Source organism: Crotalus tigris, unplaced genomic scaffold (assembly GCF_016545835.1).
Source record: "Crotalus tigris isolate CLP2741 ecotype Arizona unplaced genomic scaffold, ASM1654583v1 scf7180000017546.9332058, whole genome shotgun sequence".
NCBI classification, from domain to species: domain Eukaryota; kingdom Metazoa; phylum Chordata; class Lepidosauria; order Squamata; family Viperidae; genus Crotalus; species Crotalus tigris.
Window position 1 is genome coordinate 1694143 of NW_024096465.1, and position 20802 is coordinate 1714944.

General features: G+C 39.8%; 1 protein-coding gene across 3 annotated transcripts in view; it reads right to left on the reverse strand.

Annotated features, from left to right (window-relative positions):
- NBAS (NBAS subunit of NRZ tethering complex) overlaps positions 1 to 20802 on the reverse strand; it is a 149327-nt gene that overhangs the window by 47875 nt on the left and 80650 nt on the right. For all 3 annotated transcript variants that reach the window (XM_039334803.1, XM_039334812.1, XM_039334799.1), the window contains exons 30-32: positions 13544 to 13764; positions 12852 to 12964; positions 4684 to 4797 (exon numbers count right to left, since the gene is read on the reverse strand). In XM_039334803.1, the coding sequence (XP_039190737.1) occupies positions 4684 to 4797; positions 12852 to 12964; positions 13544 to 13764 (448 nt within the window). The remainder of the gene's footprint in view (positions 1 to 4683; positions 4798 to 12851; positions 12965 to 13543; positions 13765 to 20802) is intronic.

A 20802-nucleotide genomic window follows, 5' to 3' on the forward strand; every position in this document is an offset into this window, starting at 1 on the left:
GCCCAGTGACATTTACTACTGAAAATTCTGTGTTGTCTACTGTTTAAAGAACCAAAAGCAGTTAAAATAATAGTCCAAGCAAATATTTAGACGTTGCCCTTTTTCAAATTCAGGTGCATAAAACCATTAAAAATTGAACACAGCATTAGAAGGAGCATGTGCTATGTATAAAGAAGTAAAAAAATAATCACATATAATGTAATATTTTATGGATATAGGTTTTAGTGGAAACCAATAGTGCATTTTTAATTATATTTTATTGCATATTTAGCTGATTTGTTTATTCTGAATGGGAATTTGTTTTCAAAGCTGATTTCTAAAATTGGCATCTACCAATTGAACAAGTTTTTTAGCATAAAGTTGGGATATACATTCCGTAAGTAAATAAAAATTTAAATTTAGGCATTAAAGAATAACTCTAAGAAGCTAAATCACAGCATATAATCTTAGTTACCTCTGGAAAAACAGAAGTAACGAAGATGAAAGATGTATTTCCTCTGAAAAACTGCCTATGTGCCAGGCAAGATAAAGTAACTACTTTATATACTAAGAACAGAGGAAGCAACTGTATCACTTATCACAAAGGTATTAATCAGTAAATATATGGAAATATATTCCCAGAATATTGTAACTAATATGCCAGCTGGGGAAGGGGAACACTGTAAGGCATAAAACACTGTAGTCTGAATACAGGGACAGCCAATGCATCCAATGATGTGCAGAACATTCTGGATATACTATCATTATAACACATCATAGAAATCAGAATAAAAAAACATTTTGTAACTTCTAATGCAGTTGATGTATACAGGACAGAAGTCATGCTATTACAACTGATAAACACAACTGATAAATGGACAGAAGCTTCTTCACAACTTATTATTTTTATTGTTACCATGGGTAGATTTTTTTTCATGCTCTTCTGTGCTCTGACACATAGATCTCGTGCTTAGGAAACATCCTTTCATGATGACATGTAAGGTACAAGTACTGTACCACCAGCAAAATCTAACTAACATCTATACAGTCTTCAGATCTTCCTCAATAATAAGATCATGTTGGTTTACCACTCAAAATATAAACCTCTTTTCATCCTCTAGAAAAAAAGACTATATATAATCACTAATTATAAAAAAAAAATCAATCCATGATTGTCACTGTAATTATAATGGTATGTAAGAAAGACCCTGAGGAAGGAGCCGGAGAGATGCTTCCTAGGGAATGGTCAGACAGGAGAGGGCCTAACCTAGGGGTAGGCAACCTTGGCTCTTTTATGACTCGTGGACTTCAACTCCCAGAATTCCTGAGCCTTGGCCTAGCCTGCAGCTGCATAATGGGCAAATCAAAAGGCTCAGAAGGGACCTTCCCTAAGTTCTTAGGCTGTGAAGGAGACAGTGGGAAATGTATACTTGCAATATTTTGCTAATGTAGCCTTACAAAAAAGTAGAATTAGCTCTTCTGGTCATGTTTCCTGTCTGGTCAACCTAGGCTGACAGTCATTTTGAAACAAAAATTATTTTAAAAGGACTTTCATAATTCATGATTCGAAGAGCAATCCCTGCACCTAGTAACAGCTGTGAGCAATATTTATGCCAGATTCTTTCAAGGTTAAAAAGCAATAAATGAATGGCAGGTCACTTCTGTGGACTGTTCCATGAAGGCTAGATGCCAAGCATCGTTGAAGCTGCCATGAAACAGTGTCTTTAAAAATCTATTATAGAATTAATCTATGAACATTTATTTTGAAGTCTAATTCCCGTCTCTCTTAACTTCAGCCAGTAAAAAATAATGAGAATATAACCCACTCTTCCTTAACACAATGCTCTCCAGTGGTGGTAAGCCCAGCTTCTATATCACTCCTTGGCAGTAATAGCCATGAGTTGCTGACAATTGCAACTGAACATCTCTGCAGGGCACCACATTGTAGAAAGCTAATAAAGAGAGTAAAAGCAGAAAGTTCTTGGGCTTATTTTTCATAAACAGATGAGACAGGAAACTTCTTGAAAATAATATAGTAAGATGAAGTAGGATTATGTTTATGAAAAATTATTATTATGGTGTTATGCAAGTTGTACAACTTATAGTTTATTTCTGGTGCACAACTCCAGGTACTGGTTTCCAGGTTTCTGCAACACATAGCTAGTGTTCTTCTGTGTTGGCTTCTATGATAACATACTTTATTTATCCTGCTTTTTTTAGTTCTTTGTAAATAAATGCAGACTGTTATTTTTATCTTAATTTGCATTGTCCTTTGTCCCTTAAATCAATCTTTGATTATATAAACTAATCATGAATCTTAGTTATTAAAATCTTTTTTCAAATATTTCATTGATTTCTATCTTTCTCATATATTTCCCAAGGGCTGACCCCTCTCAATTAAAAATGAAACTCTTTACAGTATAATTGGATTCCCACAATAGTTCTGGGTCTCAAATGAACTCAGAAACTTTCTGAAATGTATGGTAAATGATAGACAAAACGTCCTCCTACATGCCGGAGAACTGAAAACAGCAGACAGGGCCAGGCCTAGTTGATAAAAGAAAAAGGCTGAATTTAATGGATATCAGTTTGAGTTACTTGGCTGCCTGGGGAAAAAAATCTTGCACCATAATCCCTGAGTATAGTCCCCCAACACTGTTTTCTAGCTATACTTTCTATCTCCAAAAGAGGAACAAAGTGCAACTTAATGTTTTATTTATCCCAAAGATGCTTTTTCACAAGGCAACTGGACTTTCTTGTTTTTCTGAAGATGTTTCACTTCTCATCCAAGAAGCTTCTTCAGCTCTTCTTCTTCTTCTTCTTCAGAGCTGAAGAAGCTTCTTGGATGAGAAGCAAAACATCTTCAAAGAAAAACAAGATAGTCCAGTTGCCTCCTGAAAAAGCATCTTGGGATAACTATGACTTGGATGACTGAGAATCTCTATAGGCGTTTTATGTTTTAGATTATCTTTCAGTGAATTTTAATAGAATGGATTCATATTATTTTTTTCAAAGAAGCTATTATAAAGTTAAGGATGACTGCAGACCAAAACTCAAATTAGTGTGCCCAACTGATCTATAGTTTCAATTTAAGATGAAACATATTGCTATCATTGTATGAGTATAAGAGTCATTACAGACTTTTAGAATTAGCAAAAGATTACTGGAATTACCAGAGTCATCAATGTGCTTTGCATCCTCAGTTATTTTTTGTGAGAGTTAGGAAGATATTCAAAATAAATAGGTAGACATTATAATGAGTTAGCATGCTCTCTCAGGGAGATAAAAAAATCTTATAAGACGAGATCAAGTAATGAAGAATACAGACGTTCTGAAGTGGTTGGGGGCACTTGAATGATTATTTTTTGTAATAAAAAACTGGCTTGAGTTCTGTGTTAAATAAAAGGAGTACGCTCATACTTCGACACTCATGTTTACCAAAGCAGTGAATTAATTCGTTCACTTCTGGCAGAAGAGAAATCTCTATTCTCAAAATCTCTGTATTCTTCATTACTCATACCACTTCAGCATACTTCAAAAGTTACTTTCAATATAGTTATTCAGTTATGCACAAATCCATCATATCTACTCCCCAAGATCTCATTTGCACTAGATTTCAAAAAAGATCTGAAACTTCACAAATTATCATATAAGTAGCATGCTTAACAAAAAGGATGAACAAACTTTTGGTGACCAGGGCCAATGATTAGCAAAATTGGAAGAGGAAAAAGAGGAACATATGGCAGGATAATAATGCAAGATAGCTGAGGGATTGTAATTCAGGGGCAGAGAGAGAGAGTTCTCTCCACCTCAGGTTTTGGAGAAGGAGATGTTTGCCTTAATAGAAAGCCATGCCGTTAAAACCAACATTGGTTGACTATGGATTTTTCTCTTTAAATAGAGAAAATAGTCACTTTTGGTGAGATGGCTGGCTATATAAATTTGATTAACAAATCAAAATAAGTAAATAACAATTAACAAAGGAATCAGGCAGCCCATAATTTAATATACATATATGCATGAGATATTAAGAAAGTGTATGCAAAAAGCCCCAATATCTTTTAGCTAAGATGTTTGCACAGCTAGGATGTTTGCACAGTGCCCACTTGAAATTGTTATTTGGGATTTCTATAAATTTATCAGCAAACAATATGAAATGATATTCTGAGACAGTGGAATTTTTCATTAATCAATAAGGCTAATTCAAAACTTAAGTTTAATACACACCTACTTTTACTCTCACAACTACATGCCAAACATATACTACACTCTATCATTTTCCATTTTAAAAGCCTCCTTGGCTTTGCACATTAAGATTTACAACTGTAGAGATTAAGAATTCGTTCTTTATAATGACAGGAGTATATACACTGCAGGTCAGGAACTTGTGTTTTCTGTCTGTCAAATAGCAAAGCACTATGAGAGTGGTAACAGAGCAGCCTGAGAATAAAACAGATATATTATTTTTCCTTTTATCTTGGTAATGACAGGGGAAAAAAAGAAGAGCAATATATATCAAATGGTTTTCTGAAACTGATTAAAAGAACTCTCCTATAGTGTATTGATAACACAAGAGTATTCAAATAAAGACCAAGGGGAGTTGTGTTGGCTTTCTGGAGCTTTGGGAGCCCACTGACATTGGATATAGATAAAACAGCCTGTGACAACCAACCAACACAAGTTAGGAATGATATTTGATTTTACCTGCAACCTTCAGTAAATTTGCAAGTCCCAAAAACTTGGCAGATTGCTTATAGTTTGTAGGCAGCCGAGAGAGACATTCCTTGATAAGGCTGAGTCGATCAGAACACAAGCGCACTAGAGAGAAAATATGTTTATTAAGAAATGCAATAAAATTATATTTGAGGCAGATTCTTGTAAAGTGTTCATGAGTGCTATAAATGTAAATGTATATTTAAAGTAGGCCTATGCAAAGCATTCAAACTGGTATTTCATAAACCTTGTTGGTGCAAATGAAGCATCTCATTGTGAAGTGCTAAAGCTTAAACATCCTCTGGGAGATTCAGTGTGATTGTTTTGAAGGCACAGACAACACTTTAGCTGGGACTATGAACCAGAAGTGGATCAGTTATATACATATATGCGTGTGGAGAAATGTAAGAAGCAGCTGAGGAAAAAGCTATTTGGCTACTTCAAAAACGGCCTCTTTCACACTGATGTGCATTGCAAAAACTCCTTTCAAATGCTGCGAGGAACTCAAATTTAAAGGACGATGGAACACCTTCATTCATGTGGAAAAAAATGTTATTCTAGGAAATATCTTATAAATGGGCATCTTCTATCTTTGGAGGATAAAAATCATCATCATGTTATAGTGGAATCTTTATTTCTTTTCAAAACACTGAAAATATGAAAACATGAAATATGAGATAGTACAGCCCAACCCAGGAGGATCATCTTAGTTTCCACTCTGTTAATTCAGAGTTAATATTATTTTTTCCATGATAAATAATTTTGGATTTTCATATTCCGTGTTTAGTTTATGAGCCTACAGGCGGTATCTTTCTTTTTACCTTTTGTATGGTGGTCTGTTTTTAAAGTGTAAAAAGAAATACATAATGATATGCAATCTAGTTTTAAAAATGTTTTTGTATACACTACAGCTGACACTGTAATTAATGGCCTTCTGTACTCATTAAATTAAACAGATTTTTTTAAGCAATAGTAACATTAGTCATTTTCAAATAACAGAAGCATTAAAAACTCCTGAAAGTTTTTTTTCCCAAAAAATAGAAAGTGGAAAAACAAAACAACAATAACAAAAAATGTACCATTAATATGACTGACTTGACTGATGATATATGAGAATATCTGATAATATCAAGGCAGGTAAAAAGCAGAAAAGTGGAAGTTAAGTTGAATGCAGCAGGTATTGATTATTTAAAAACATAAATAAGAAGCAATAGGGATAAAAAATAAATTAATGATAAATGTGGATTAAATACAAAAGTAAATAAAGAGTATGAAAGGGGTACAGAGCTGCTTTGGTCATACAGAAAGAATGAAAGAATCATAAAACAAGTAAATGAAGCAAGAATGAACCAGCTGAGATGATGGCGATGATACCAATGGTTACATGAAGTTGTTGAGATCCTCCAAAAGAAATGATTGACAGGTTTAAAGAACCAAAGTCATGATATAGCTGCAGTAGACATAAGAATTTACAGGTAAGGGGCGTTGTCTTACCTGAACGCCTTTTCTCAGCAGGATGATGTAGAGTCCAATGGATGGGTTCTATGACGGCCTTCCTGCCTGGCAGACTGGGTAAAAACTTCGGCCACACCCCTTCCTTTGGGCGTGACCCCAGTTTTGACTTAGGCGAGAAACTTTGTTGGAATTAACATTGCAGCTCTTTATTATATCGTTATTATCTCCCTGCCTAGACCTATCCTCTGGGTGGGCTTGGACTCTACATCATCCTGCTGAGAAAAGGCGTTCAGGTAAGACAACGCCCCTTCTCCAGCAGGATGGCTGTAGAGTCCAATGGATGGGACATACCAAAGCCCTCATGTCCCCCTGGGAGGGAATGTCTAGGCTACCGAACTCTGAGCAGATACGACTTGCTGAAGGACTCTTCTGCCAAAGGCCGCGTCTGCTGCTGCAAGGGAATCTAAACGGTAACGCCGGATGAAAACCGAAGGTGAAGACCAGGTTGCGGCCTTGCAAATTTCTTCTACCGGTGCTTGCGTTAGCCACGCCGCAGATGTGGCTGCGCTCCGAGTTGAGTGGGCAGTCACATGAGTGGGTGCTGGCAGATCCTGCGAGGTGTAGGCTTGTGCTATGCAGGCTCTGATCCACCTGCCTATGGTAGAAGAAGAGACCTTCTTTCCCATAGATGATGGTTGAAAAGACACAAATAATGCTTCGGTCTTTCGGAAGGCCGAAGTGCGTTTCACGTAGAAACACAGCGCTCTCCGCACATCCAGTTTGTGCCATCTATGTTCTAGCCTATGTTTGGGTTTTGGACAGAAATCAGGAAGAGTCAGTTCCTGAGATCTGTTAAAGATGCTATTTACCTTCGGGATGAAGGCCGGATCTGGTCTAAGAACGACCTTGTCCTTGAAGAAGGTACATAGATCCTTCCTTACTGACAGTGCTGCTAGTTCTGAAATTCTCCTTGCTGAAGTAATTGCCACAAGGAAAGCTACCTTCAGTGATAGGTGATGGAGGGAACAAGATTCGAGGGGCTCGAAGGGTGCTGATGTCAAGGCTAGAAGGACCTTAGGCAGGTTCCAAGACGGGTACCTGTGTATGACGGGGGGTTTTGTGTTAGTTGCCCCTTTTAAAAATGCATTGATCGCTGGATGTTGCGCTAGGGAGGTTAAGTTGTCGCAGGAGAGTACAGTTGAAAGAGCCGATATCTGTCTGCGGATAGTGTTGACTGATAGGCCCTTATTAAGACCCTCCAAGAGGTAATCTAGGATGTTAGGGATGGATACTGCGGTCGGATCTAGGCGAAGAGGAACGCACCACCTACAAAACCCCTTCCATGTAGCGTCGTAAATCCTGTTAGTGGACGCTCTTCGTGATGCCTGTATGATCGATATCACCCCTGCCGAATAAGATTGTTTGGCTAAGCTTTGCCGCTCAAATGCCAGGCGGCTAGTTGTAGCCACTGGGGGTCTGGGTGTGCCAGCTTGCCCTGGCTGAGCCTTACCCTGTCCGGGGGAATCCTCCACGGGGGTGATATCGAAAGGTCCACGAGGTCGGCAAACCACGGGCGCCGTGGCCAATGAGGGGCAATGCAGACTATCTCTGCGCCTTCCAGGATCAACTTGCGTATGGTCGCCGGTATTAAAGGCAGCGGTGGGAAGGCGTACAGCAGTTGCTCCGGCCACCGACGCCTGAGAGCATCCGTTCCCTCCGATCCCGGAGACGGGAATCTGGAGAAGAACCTGGGAAGTTGTGTGTTCATGTGGTTGGCAAATAGATCTAGATGCGGTTGTCCGAATCTCCGGGAGATCTCCTCGAACAGAGCTGGATCCAGACGCCATTCCGACTGGTCCACCTTGGCTCTGCTCAGGGAATCTGCCTGGGTGTTTGTCTCCCCTGAGATGTGTTCCGCTCTGATGGAACTCACATTGGTTTCTGCCCAGCGAGCCAGAGCCAATGCCTCCTTCATCAGTTCCACTGATCGCGTTCCTCCCTCCTTGTTTACATGTGCCTTGGCTGCTACATTGTCTGTTAGTATGAGGACGTGCCTCCTCGTTACTAGGTGTGAGAAATGACGAAGAGCCAGGTGGATGGCCCGGAGTTCTAACCAGTTGATGCTGTGTGACAGGTCCTCCTGTCCCCACTGGCCCTGTGCTATCTGGGTTCCCAGGTGGGCTCCCCATCCGAACAAGCTCGCGTCTGTCGTGAGTGTGACCCTGTTCGGTTCCCTGAATATGCTCCCCTTGAGTGTCGTGGGGGATAGCCACCATTTTAGTGATCTCCTCACCTGTACTGGTACCGCCACTCTCCTGTTGGAGGTGCTGAGGTTCCTCCTCTGGTAGGGTAGAAGGAACCACTGTAACTCCCTCGAGTGGAGCCTTGCCCATGGGATGATGCCCATGCAAGATATCATCTTTCCCAGGAGTTTCGAGAGCTGTATCAAGGGCACTCTCCTGATCTTTTGAATTTGGTGAATTAGCTTGGATATGCTGATCAGTCGCTCCTGGGAAAGGTATACCCTGCACTGTGACGTGTCTATCACTGCGCCTAGGTGTTGCAGTCTCCTTGAGGGGGTGAGGTGGCTCTTGTTTAAATTGACCGAGAACCCATGCCCCTGTAGGGTTTGGATTGTGGTCTTGAGATCTGCCCTTGCTTGTTCCTGAGATCTGGACTGAATCAAGATGTCGTCCAGATAGAACTGTACGTGAACCGGCATCAGCCTGAGATGGGCCGCTATTACCGCTAGGATTTTGGTAAACACCCTTGGTGCTGAGGATAGCCCGAAGGGTAGGGCCCTGTATTGGTAATGCCGGCCCGCGTAGGTAAATCTGAGGAATTTCCGGTAGCTGGGATGGATGGGAATGTGTAGGTACGCCTCTGTGAGGTCTATTGAGGATAGTAGATCGTCTTCCCTGATGCTGGCTAGGATGGATTTCAAGGAGTGCATCTTGAACCTTCTGTACTTTATGTAATAATTCAGGCCCTTTAGGTCCAATATTGCTCTCCACCCTCCTGATGTTTTCGGGATAACGAAGAGGATGGAATAAAATCCTCTTCCTTCCTCTTCCATTGGTACCCTCTCTATGGCCCGAATTGACAGGAGGTGGGCTATGGCCGAAGTTATCAGCCTTGTCTTGTGTACCTTTCTGGAGATGGGGCATCTGATGAACCGGTTTGGTGGGGGAGAGCAAAAGTCTAAGGTCAGGCCATGCCTGATCGTTTCCAGGACCCAGGCGTCGGTAGTGGTCTGCTCCCAGACCTCGATGAAATTTCCTAACCGACCCCCGATGGGAGTGTCCTGTTTGGCGTCACTTAGTACGCTTAAAGGATCTGCCCCCCGCTCCCCTATATGGACGTCTGGACTGGAACTGGCCTCTGGCTCCCGGGCTTTGGCGATCCTGGGGTCGATCCTGTCTCGGGTAGAAGGATCGTGAGCCTCTGGGCCAGTCCCAGGATTGCCCTGATAGAAAGGGCTGTCTCCATTCCCAGGGGCTTCCTGAACGGGAGCCCTGTCTCTGGAAATCTAGACTGCCTCTCCTGTCTAACTTCTTTGATGGATGTACTAGAATTTTCTTCTTGTCTCTGCCTTCGCTGATATGTGGGTCCAGTATGGAACCAAATAAAGCTTCTCCGCTGTATTTGGACGTCGAGAGACGCCATTTGGACCTCAGGTCTGTCTTCCAATTTTTGAGCCACAGTAGCCTACGCGAGGCCACTGTGGCCGCAATGGATCTTGCCGCATACTTTGTTGCGTACAGCGAAGCGTCAGACACGAATTGGGAGGCCGCGAGGAGCTTGGCCAATGTTTGGTGTACTCTGACCTGGTCTGGAGGCACCGTGCCTTGCAGTTCCCTCAGCCACATGATACAGGCCCTCGCGAAGAATGATGATGAAATGGCTGCTCTGGCCGCCCAGGCTGCAGCCGTGTGGGAACGACGGAGGGAGTGTTCAAATTTCTTCTCCTCGGGTTTCAAGACCTCCGCCATGTCTCCTGGAATCGCGGAGGTAGAAAATAATGAGATCAATGGGTTATCTACAGTGGGAACCTCTAACATGTTCGAGAAGGAGGGAGATAGGTTGAAAAGCTTTCTTTCCGTGCTGTTAGGTGCCGGTGGGCTTGCAAGTGAGGACCATTGTTCCTCCACCGTGGTCATGAAGACCTCCGGACATGGACTGTACTTATCCTGTGGAACCTTTTTGGCAAATAGAGGATTGGCCTCCTTGCTTGTAGAGGGCTTCTCTTCCTGTACTGATGTTAGGCTGACCGTAGAGACTGCCTTTATCAGGAGTGATTTAAGGAGCGCTGGGTTAAAGAGGCCAGAGCTCGTCGCCTGCTCAGGTGCGGTCTCCTCATCCTCCGAGAGGGGCATGTCTGACATGTCAAGGTCTAATGAGTCACCCTCTCCTATTTGAGAGGAAGTCTCAGAAATGTTGGTAGGGGGCGGCCTAGCTCGTCCCTTATGGGGTGTGTGAAAGGCCACTTGTCCCTTAGAAGCCATGAACTGGGAAAAGGCATCCTGCATGAATGCCTGGAATTGTGCTGACCACATGTTCTCCTGCGCTTTGTCGCTGGGGTGACACGCTGGAGTGTGGTCGGGTGAAGAAGCTGGTGAGGAGTGAGTGGAGGAATCTAACTGTTCAGTTTCCCCAGGAGGAGACCAAGTCTTGAGCACTTCCTCGGCAGTAGGTTCTGAACTGGGTGCCACCCCAGGGACAGGGGAAACCATATTTGTCCCATTGGGGTTGGTTCTCTGTGCTCTGCTAATTTGTCTTTCTAAAGCCAAATGTCTCCTCAAAGCCTCTCGCTCAGCCGTTTTGGACTGTCCCTTCTGAGTAAGGTGCTTTGTTTTGGCCTTCTTCTTCCCCCCCACCTCTGATTCAGAGGATCTGCGTTTTTGTTGTTGCTGTGGGGGGGACAATTGAGGGACCTGTGTGACTGAATACGAGACATTGTCTGCCATTGTGCCAGACACCCCGAGTAGGCAATGCCTGGAGTGGGGGAATACGATACGCAGATCCGATGCAGATGCTTGGAGCTGTTGCCCTCTTCTGCCTATACAAACAATGGCCGGACAGACAGGATTCTTTTGACAGAAGATCCTGCAAGGCAGTGACTAAAGGTCACTATAGGAACAGTCAGAAAAAATATTCCTCCTCACCTCCTCACCTAGTTTAGTCAAGGTGCAGTTTAATCTCTCTCTCTCCCCCAGTCCGTGGCTGTGGCAGCAGACCACGATCGAGCAGTTGGCAGTTTCCCTCCTCCTTCCTCTTGCCTCAACGTTTGAGGGAACCTCAGACCCTTACATAAGAATCCCTTCTTTGTCTGCCGGGAAATGGAGTCCGGGTGGTAGCCCCGCCCACCAGGGGAGAAACGGCGGGTTGATCCGCTCGTTCAAAATGGCGAATAGGAGGAAGCCACGCCTCCCAGTAGCAACCCGGGGAGCCACGAGGTTCAGCAATGGCGGAATTTTCAAATCAACAATAAGGTAACTCTTTTGGTCTTAAGGGGGCTGCGCCTCTCCTCTGAGGAGAAAGAAAACGGCGCTGGGCTCTTCTCGCGCCGCTCAGCTGATTGGTGCCGAGCGGCGCCGCGGTTTGCCACTTCCCGCGCAGCTCAGCTGTTTCGCGCTGAGCGGTGCCTCGTCCCTTCGGCCGAGCCGAATCGGCCCCTGAGCTGTTTGTCGGGCCGGAGGGCGGCGAGCAACCCGGCTGAGCTCTTCCGGCGCTGCGCGGTCCCCGCGCCAAACAGCTGCTCGGCGGGCCGGGTATCGGCGAGCGATCCGGCCCCGTTCCAAGCCTCCCCGGCTAGCCGCCCTGACGCCCCTCTCACCACTCCGGCGATCCTGGCTGCACTCTTCAAACTCCTATCTGTTGCTAGACAACCTTTCTTTCAAATTGGAAGGAGGAAGGGATTCCTTTCTCTTTTTTGGAGTAAATTCCTTTTTGTGTTCTGAGAGCTGCTTCTCGCACTTCTACCAGGCTTCGAGACTGAGTCAAAACTGGGGTCACGCCCAAAGGAAGGGGTGTGGCCGAAGTTTTTACCCAGTCTGCCAGGCAGGAAGGCCGTCATAGAACCCATCCATTGGACTCTACAGCCATCCTGCTGGAGAATGTATATATATTTTAGGGGAGATATAGTAGTAATTGGTTTTGTATAAACTAGATTTAGTCATATTACGGTAGTGAGTAAGTGTCTTGAAGACTATGCTAATTAATATGAGAAATACTTTGGATTTTAAAAATGTGGGTTTTTAGATTCCAAAGCGGCTGGGAAAGGAAGATGCAACTATAACATTAGGATTAAATGGTCAGATTGAAGATAAGCCATGGAGAACAGTGGATATTCTTTAGCTTCGTTTTGCTTTATTAGGTTTTAATAATATAACCTAAATGTTTTAATGTAAAGGCTAGGAGGACATTGAGCAATATAACCTAAAAAGGAAATGTTGGTAAAATCAAACCAAGGTAAATTACAATGATGTAAGTGAGGCATTTACCTCAGTCTTTCGTTAAATTTAATGAGATTTCAAAAATATATTCTTTTTGCAAATAACTGAGCCAATTAGATTATTTATACAAGAGTACAGAAATGCAATGATTGTACCTACTACTTGCACAAATATGAAACCTTAAGGCTAGTACTTAAAAATTGCTATAAAGAACACATACGAGATAGAGATGATAGAGCTAAACTGTACCTTGTAACGGTAAAATTTTCACACCAAATTCTTCAAAGTAGCTAAGAGAACGAATAAGATCTAGTTCCTCTTGAATAACAGGTGGACAGTCTGTAATGAGCTGTAAGCAGGACCTTTTTTTTAAAAAAAGGGAGAAATTTAAGACTAAATTTTTCTCCAAGTAAAATTATGTTAACAGGTTTTTGGATTTTTCCAGTATTCTGGGATCTCTTCAAATCATATAAACCTTTCACCTTTCAGCTCAGTCAATACATTCTAGTCTCTTTAGCTCAAATACTAGGAAATGTGTCCAGAGACCTTCGTAATGCCACTGAGTCTTTGGAACAAGCTTCCATTCCTAAATGGGAGGAGTGTTAGAAACAATGAAGATCAACCTCAATCTTTAGAACAAGCACAGCTGGAAAAAAGCATTAAATAAGGATAACAATGTTTTCTAAATAATCTCTCCTATCTTCTAACGAGTTATCATTCTTTTTAATTTGGTTAAAAATAATGGCATTTTTATGTCATCACAATGATTTAATTTTGTTCCCAGAACCTATTAATAACATTACTATAAATACATTTAGTCTTAGAAATGCAAAGAAAACATGGTGCAGAGTATAAATAAGAGTGTAAAAGATATATTTTTACGAAGAAATACCATAACTTTAAATGTAGAGATGGAACAATTAGAATAAATATATGATCACCTGGCCAAATCCATGCAAGTATCAGTCAGATTGGTTGAAGAATTGAAATACTCTCGGCTAGCAGCCAAAACTAATTCAATGCTTTTCTCATAGCTGATTCTGCATTGCATTTTTCCTTTAGATACGGGAGGATCTATTGACCAAACACTGCAATGCATCATTTGCCCAGCTAAATGGATATTCTCCAGCAAGCTTGAACATAGAAGACTTTCAGTAAAAATCTACAAAATAAAACACAATCAATATCATAGAATATTTTTGCTAAACTCTTAAATATAGAGGCTGAAATAATCAGCATAGGACAGCTTTCAGATACATGTACATCAATATAATTGTTTTAAGAAATCTTTCTAAAACAAGGCTCAATCTAATTTGTTTATTGTACATTATCTATTTAAAAGATTCATATGACTGCCCATTTTATATTAATAACCCTGGCAGGTTCACAAAAGCAACAGAGAAAAATAACAAAATATAATAAGATAAAAAATCAAGGCACCATAACACTCCTACCCGAAATATACATGTACTGAACTCAATTCCCAACCTAGAATTCCCATTTCCCCCCCCCCCCAGTGCCTGGGAGAAGAACCAACAAAATTATTGTCAGAACCCAAGGCAGACAAAACGTGGAATCCAAGGACATACAAGACAATACTACCTTTATTATAGGGTTACAGTAACAGAATTGTGCAAGTAAAAATGTGCTTTTCCCCTCCTCCCCTTTATCTTTCTTTTCATATATATATAAATAAGATAAAAAGAAAAAAAATCAAAAGGAACAAAACACAAAGAGACATATCAAAACAACAACAACCCGTAACTGTTGTTAAAATGTAAGTGAAAACATGTAACAGAAAATATAAAATTAAACTTACCTATCATCTATCAATCTATATGTTGTTACAACAATATACAGTTCAATTCTATATATAATTATCTAGTGCAAACATTAGTATATTATGTTAACATAACAATCTATTTTTTAACATACTGTATTTTGTATAAAGGTGTCCCCTATTTTATTATAATTTTCCATACAAAATCTACACCTAAAGGCAATCTGCTCATAAGCAGCAAATATAATCATGCCTTCAACCCATGAATAAATTTAGCAATTGAATAAATGGGGCCATATTGTACATTTATCTTTCCAATGTTGCAATATCTGCCTTTTAGCTATAGTATGGACACAAATCCATTTATGATGTCCAGTTGTTAAGTTTCACATATTAGGTATGTAACTTAACAGAATATTATCCTTTGAAAATTTTAGTTTCATTGCACAGCGACATTTATGTAGTTCACTACTTTTTCCCAAAACATAGTAAACATTCTAAAATCATGTTTTAAAGAAGAATTATCCTTATTGTATCTCAAGTAAATTCTATCCTGAAGAATCCTTTTCATATAATACAGAAGTAATGAAGGCAAAAAAATTCCAAACATTATTTTTTGAGGTAAACGTTAAGACGTTAACGTTAAAACATTAAGACGTTAAAACGTTAAGACATTCTACCATTGTCTAAGCATTGTCTAATTCTTTATTCCAATCATTTCTAAGTGTCTGCGTATCAAATTGATTTATTGATCTGTGTTAATTTTTAAATGTATTTATTTACATCCACCTTTATTATTTTTATAAATAACCAAAGGCAGCAAACACACACAACACTCCTTCTTCCTATTTTCCTCACAATAACAATCATGTAAGGTGAGTTAGGTTGACAGAGAGTGATTGACCCAAGATCACCCAATCAGCTTTCATGCCTAAGGAGGGACTATAACTCACAATCTTCTAGTTTCTAGTCTGATGCCTTAACCATTAAACCAAACTAGCTCTATATTTGATAACAAATGTCTATAGAAATTAATAGTAGATTTTTTAGTTTTAAAGGATTTAATCAGCTGTTCTAATATCTCAGGTGTCTTGAAGATAAAAACGTGGTTGGTCTAAACAATTTCCAACCAATGTTAAAAATTCATCGTCATTAGCTATCAACTGGTCCAATATCCCTGTTTTCAACCAATTTTTCATGTAACTATCTTTTTCACAATATTTAATGTTGGATTTTCCCAAAAAGTCAATTTAGCATGAGAAAAAGGATCATTTTTATTATATATTCCATTGCTTTCTAATTAATATAAATTTTTCCAGAGATACTAGAGTTGACTGTATTTATATCCTAATATGATACACCCAACAAAGGTGCTATAGATGTATATTCCAAATTTGTCCAAATTGAAAAAAAAATATATATATATATAAATATTTAATGGATTGGGTACAAATACTGAATATTGATAAATGGATGAAGAACCAATTTTTTTTTCCTACTGGCATCAACTCTGTTTGGATCAGTTGTCTGAAAGGTGTTTTTCAAAAGGCAACTGGACTTTCTTTGTTTTTCCTTGAAGACATTTCTCTTCTCATCCAAGAAGCTTCTTCACTTCAGCACCTTAGGGACAACCATTACTTGGATAACTGAGAATCTCCATAGACTTTTTGGACCAGTTAGTAAAATATCCTATTTTACTAAAGGCACTTATCATTTGCATCATCACACTTTTTTATTTCTAAAGAGAAGAATGTCATCTGCAAATAAAACCAGTTTATATTCAGTTGAATTATGTAAAAATTCTGTAAATCTCTCTACATTGCATAATAGCACAAGCCTAGGGTTTCACACAAATATTAGACAGCAAGGGTGAAAGTAGACATCCTTGTCTAATTCTTCTATATAATGGGAACCTGCAGAGAATTTACTGTTAATCCTCTGCTCTTTATCTTCATGGGAACAAGGGATAAGTCAAGTCTAAGATGCTTTCTCAAATTACCTTTTTACCCTGGAATCAGATTTCTTTTAACTGCCTGCTACCTTGGTTGTAGCTTTCTTCAAGGTTTCATCTACCATTATAGGAACTGATAGATATATTTGGAGATTATATTCTCATTCTCTCTTTCCTCTCCCCCCCCCTTTTTTTTTTCCTTTCCTAAGGAACCCATATGTAGTACAAATATGCTACTAGTCAACAAGAAAATTTGTTTTTGTATTTTGGATAAGCCTACTGTAGGAGCAACTTTCAAAAGAAAAAGAACCACATAGTTTTTCATGAACTATGATAATAAAAATGCACTTTATAAGCATTTCAGCATGGCATTCCTATAAAAAGTCTAGCCTTTATCTTGCAATGTAACATTGTTTTTCTTGATACATTTAGATGTGTGTTTGTATGTGTATGCATCCCCACAAAACAAAATCTAATTTTACTCTTGTAATTTTTATACAACTTTATACAATTTCAACATTTTTCAAGAGCCATAGAGATTGACTATCTCTCAGAATAAACCCTATAATCTAAATAAGACTGACTATAATATGAAAATGTGTTTTAATTTCTTAAATATAAGTTATACAAAAATTAATGCAAGTACTGTACATCAGGGATCCCCTACCCCTGGTCCGTGGACTGGCACCGGGCTACAGCATACCAGCAACTGGGCCTTGCAAACAAGTGAAGCCCCATCTGCTGGATGCAAGCAGCACATGAAACCACACACCCTCTGGTCCATGGAAAAAAACTTTCTCCACAGAACTGGGCCCTGGTGCCCAAAGGAGTGGGGGCCTCTGCTATACAATATAATAAACAAGAAAGCGTGCTGGCAAACTAGACATATTAAAAAACCTGTGTTCTGCTATAATTCACAGTTCATTCTAATTTTCTATTGAACATACTACACAATTTTCTGCACAAACTGTATTTTGCATTTCACTTTAAATGCAAACAGGAAGGCATCTATCAGAGTTTTATATACATTCTGAGTAACATTATTAAAAATGAACCTTCTGCTCAGTAAACCATTCAACATACATAACACTGATGCAAAAAGCTATTTATCTTTCTTTTGTTCAGTAGAAGTTTCATTTCAGACTTTCTGTAAGTTAAGAAATTCCAATTTTTCATCTCTTTGCTAATTTTACAGTCGTTTATAAGAATACAGCCTTAATATAAAAATGCAGAGCTTTATAAAAACAAGCAATTCTAAAAGTCAAAACTTGTTATCTCCTACTAATGTGTTTCTTAAACAACATTTTCCCAAATAGACTAAAGTAGCTAAAGGTGTTTTTTTTTACTAATTAAAAATATACACAGCTTCAAAGTTTTACCAGAGTGTGGAGAAGTTGACTGAAATACTGAGGGCTGGGAAGCAGAAGACTGTGAGATAATACATCCCCAATCTTCTTCTCTCTAGCATGAGTTCTATTCCATTATCTATATGCACAAACATAACCCCCGCTGAATCAGGATGTTAAGGCTTATGTTAACACAGATTGTAACCATATTTAAAGTCTTGGAACTGCAGTCAACAAGGGTTTTGAAGTCCACACCCAGATCAGTATTACTTATTACTAAGCCTCACTTCAACAGGATCTATACTTTAAGGCAGTGGTTCTCAACCTGTGGGTCGGGACCCCATTTGGGGTCAAATGACCATTTCACGGGGGTCGCCAAACCATGCTGTCTGCCATTTTTTTCCCTTTTCCCTAGCTGTCCTACTCCCTCTTATTGGTGGCCACACCCACTTGGGGGTCACCACAACATGGAGAAATGTATTATGGGGTCACAGCATTAGAAAGAGAACCACTGCTTTAAGGCTTCTAAGACAAAGCATATAGCATAATCTCTTTCTCACAGACAAAACTTTTTTTTTTACCTTAGTGAAAAAGATAAGAAAAAGTACATGGCTCTACTTAAGACAGAAAGTCTAGCTTTTATAATTCCCAATTGCAAAACCAAATCCTTGAAATCAAGGAAGCAGGCAGGATCTCTGGGAAGAAAACAGGAAGGTTTCTGTCTGGACAGACCATTATGGCTGTGAATATTCTTTTTAAATTCACCAGGATATCAGATGTTGTACCTTTAAAGTACCTACAAATATTTCTCCAGATGTCACAATACAGATAGTCCTCAACTTACAGCCACTGATTTAATGACCATTAAAAAAGTGACTTATGACCGGTTCTCACACTTATGTCAGTTTCAACATCCCCATGGTCACATGATCAAAATTTGGGCGCTTGGCAACTGGTATGTAATTATGATGGTGGCACTGTGCCAAGGCCACCCGATCACCATTTGAGACCTTCCCAGCTAGCTTGTGACAAGCAAAGTTAATGGCGGAAGCCAGATTCACGGACACAAAATTCACTTAATAACTACAGGTGATTGGCTTAACAACTGTGGCAAAAAGGTTGTAAAATGGAGCATGATTCACTTAACGACTGCCTTCCTTAGCAATAGAAATGTTGAGCTCAATGGTGTAAATCAAGGACTACCTGTAATCCCTTCTTCAACATTTTTTTTTTAAATTTTAACTATAGGAAACTGAAATATTGCAAAGAATTGTACAGGCCTCTTGTATAATTTTCATTTTATCAAAGGCCCATAATCCAGTAAGAATTTTTTTAAAAAATAAGAACACTGTAAACAGTTGTTTTGTAAAGGTATTCCCCTATTTTGAAAATAGAATGAAAATATTTGGAAAAAGCTAAAAGAAAGAAAAAGCTAGAAAGAGTACAGAGAAGAGCAACAAAGATGATTAGGGGACTGGAGGCTAAAACATATAAGGAACGATTGCTGGAATTGGGTATGTCTAGTTTAACGAAGAGAAGGACTAGGGGGAACATGATAGCAGTGTTCCAACATCTCAAGGGCTGCCACAAAGAAGAGGGAGTCAAGCTATTCTCCAAGGGGCCTGAAGGCAGGACAAAAAGCCACGGATGGAAACTGATCAAGGAGAGAAGCAACTTAGAACTAAGGAGAAACTTCCTGACAGTTAGAACAATTAACCAATGGAACAACCTGCCTCCAGAAGCGGTAAATGCTCCAACACTGGAAGTTTTTAAGAAGAGACTGGACAGCCATTTGTCCGAAATGGTGTAGGGTTCCTGCCTGAGCAGGGGGTTGGACTAGATGACCTCAAAGGTCCCTTCCAACTTTATTATTATTATTATTATTGTTATTATTGTGGATCATCGCACAGTCAGCCAGATGTTCAGACTGGATTTGGCATTTGGTCTACCTATCGAGTCCTTACCCAGGACCTGGGATAGGCAGATGTGGATGTTTGATGGTATTACAGATATTGTTGCAGGATGGAAGCAGTTCCTAGTAAGGCCGCCTTTTGCAATTGACTAATAGCAAATTTGTCAATGCCAATGGTGTTCAAGTGGTGCTCCAGTTGTTTTGGGATTGCGCCCAAGAAGCCTATTACTATTGGTACTACCCTTGCTTACTTTTGCCACAATCTTTCTATTTCTATTTGTAGGTCTTTGTATTTTGTTATCTTCTCCAGTTCTTTCTCGTCTTTTCTGTCTCCAGGCATTGCAACGTCCACTATCCAGACTTTTTTGTTTTTATCGACAATTGTTAAGTCTGGGGTGTTATGTTGCAGGTGCTTGTCTGTTTGAATTCTGAAGTCCCAGAGCAGTTTAATTTTATCATTTTCTATGACTTTCTCTATTTTATGATCCCACCAGTTTTTGCTTACAGGCAAATGATATTTTTTGCAGATCTTCCAATGCACCATTGTTGCTACTTTGTCATGCCGCTGCTTGTAATCAGTTTGTGCAATCTTCTTGCAACAGCTTAGCAAGTGGTCCACTGTTTCTTCAGCTTCTTTGCATAGGCGGCACTTACTGTCTGTTGCTGTCTTCTCAATTTTGACTTTATATGCATTTGTCCTTAAGGCTTGGTCTTGTGCAGCCAGAATTAGTCCCTCGGTCTCTTTCTTCAATTTTCCTGCTCTTAGCCATTGCCAGGTCTTGTTATTATCTGCTTTCCCAGCTATTTTTTTAATGTATTGGCCATGTAGTGCTTTGTCTTCCTATGCCTCTATTCTGTTCTTCATTTGGTCTTTCTTGTAGACCAGTTTGGTCTCTCCAGTAGTTAGTAAGCCTTCCTGATATACTAATTTCAGTGCATCTTCATCATTGTTCTTCAGATATTCTTCCAAAGCCATTTTTTCTTCTTCAACCATCTGATGTACTTGTAGCATTCCACGCCCACCTATTTGCCTTGGTAGAAAAGTCTGTCACTGTCACTGCGTGGATGAAGGGCATGATTCATTGTCATTATTTTTCTGGTCTTCCTATCCATTGCTTTATTATTATTATTATTATTATTATTATTATTATTATTATTATTATTATTATTATTATTATTAAATGGCAGGTACAAATCTCACTAGTAGCTTC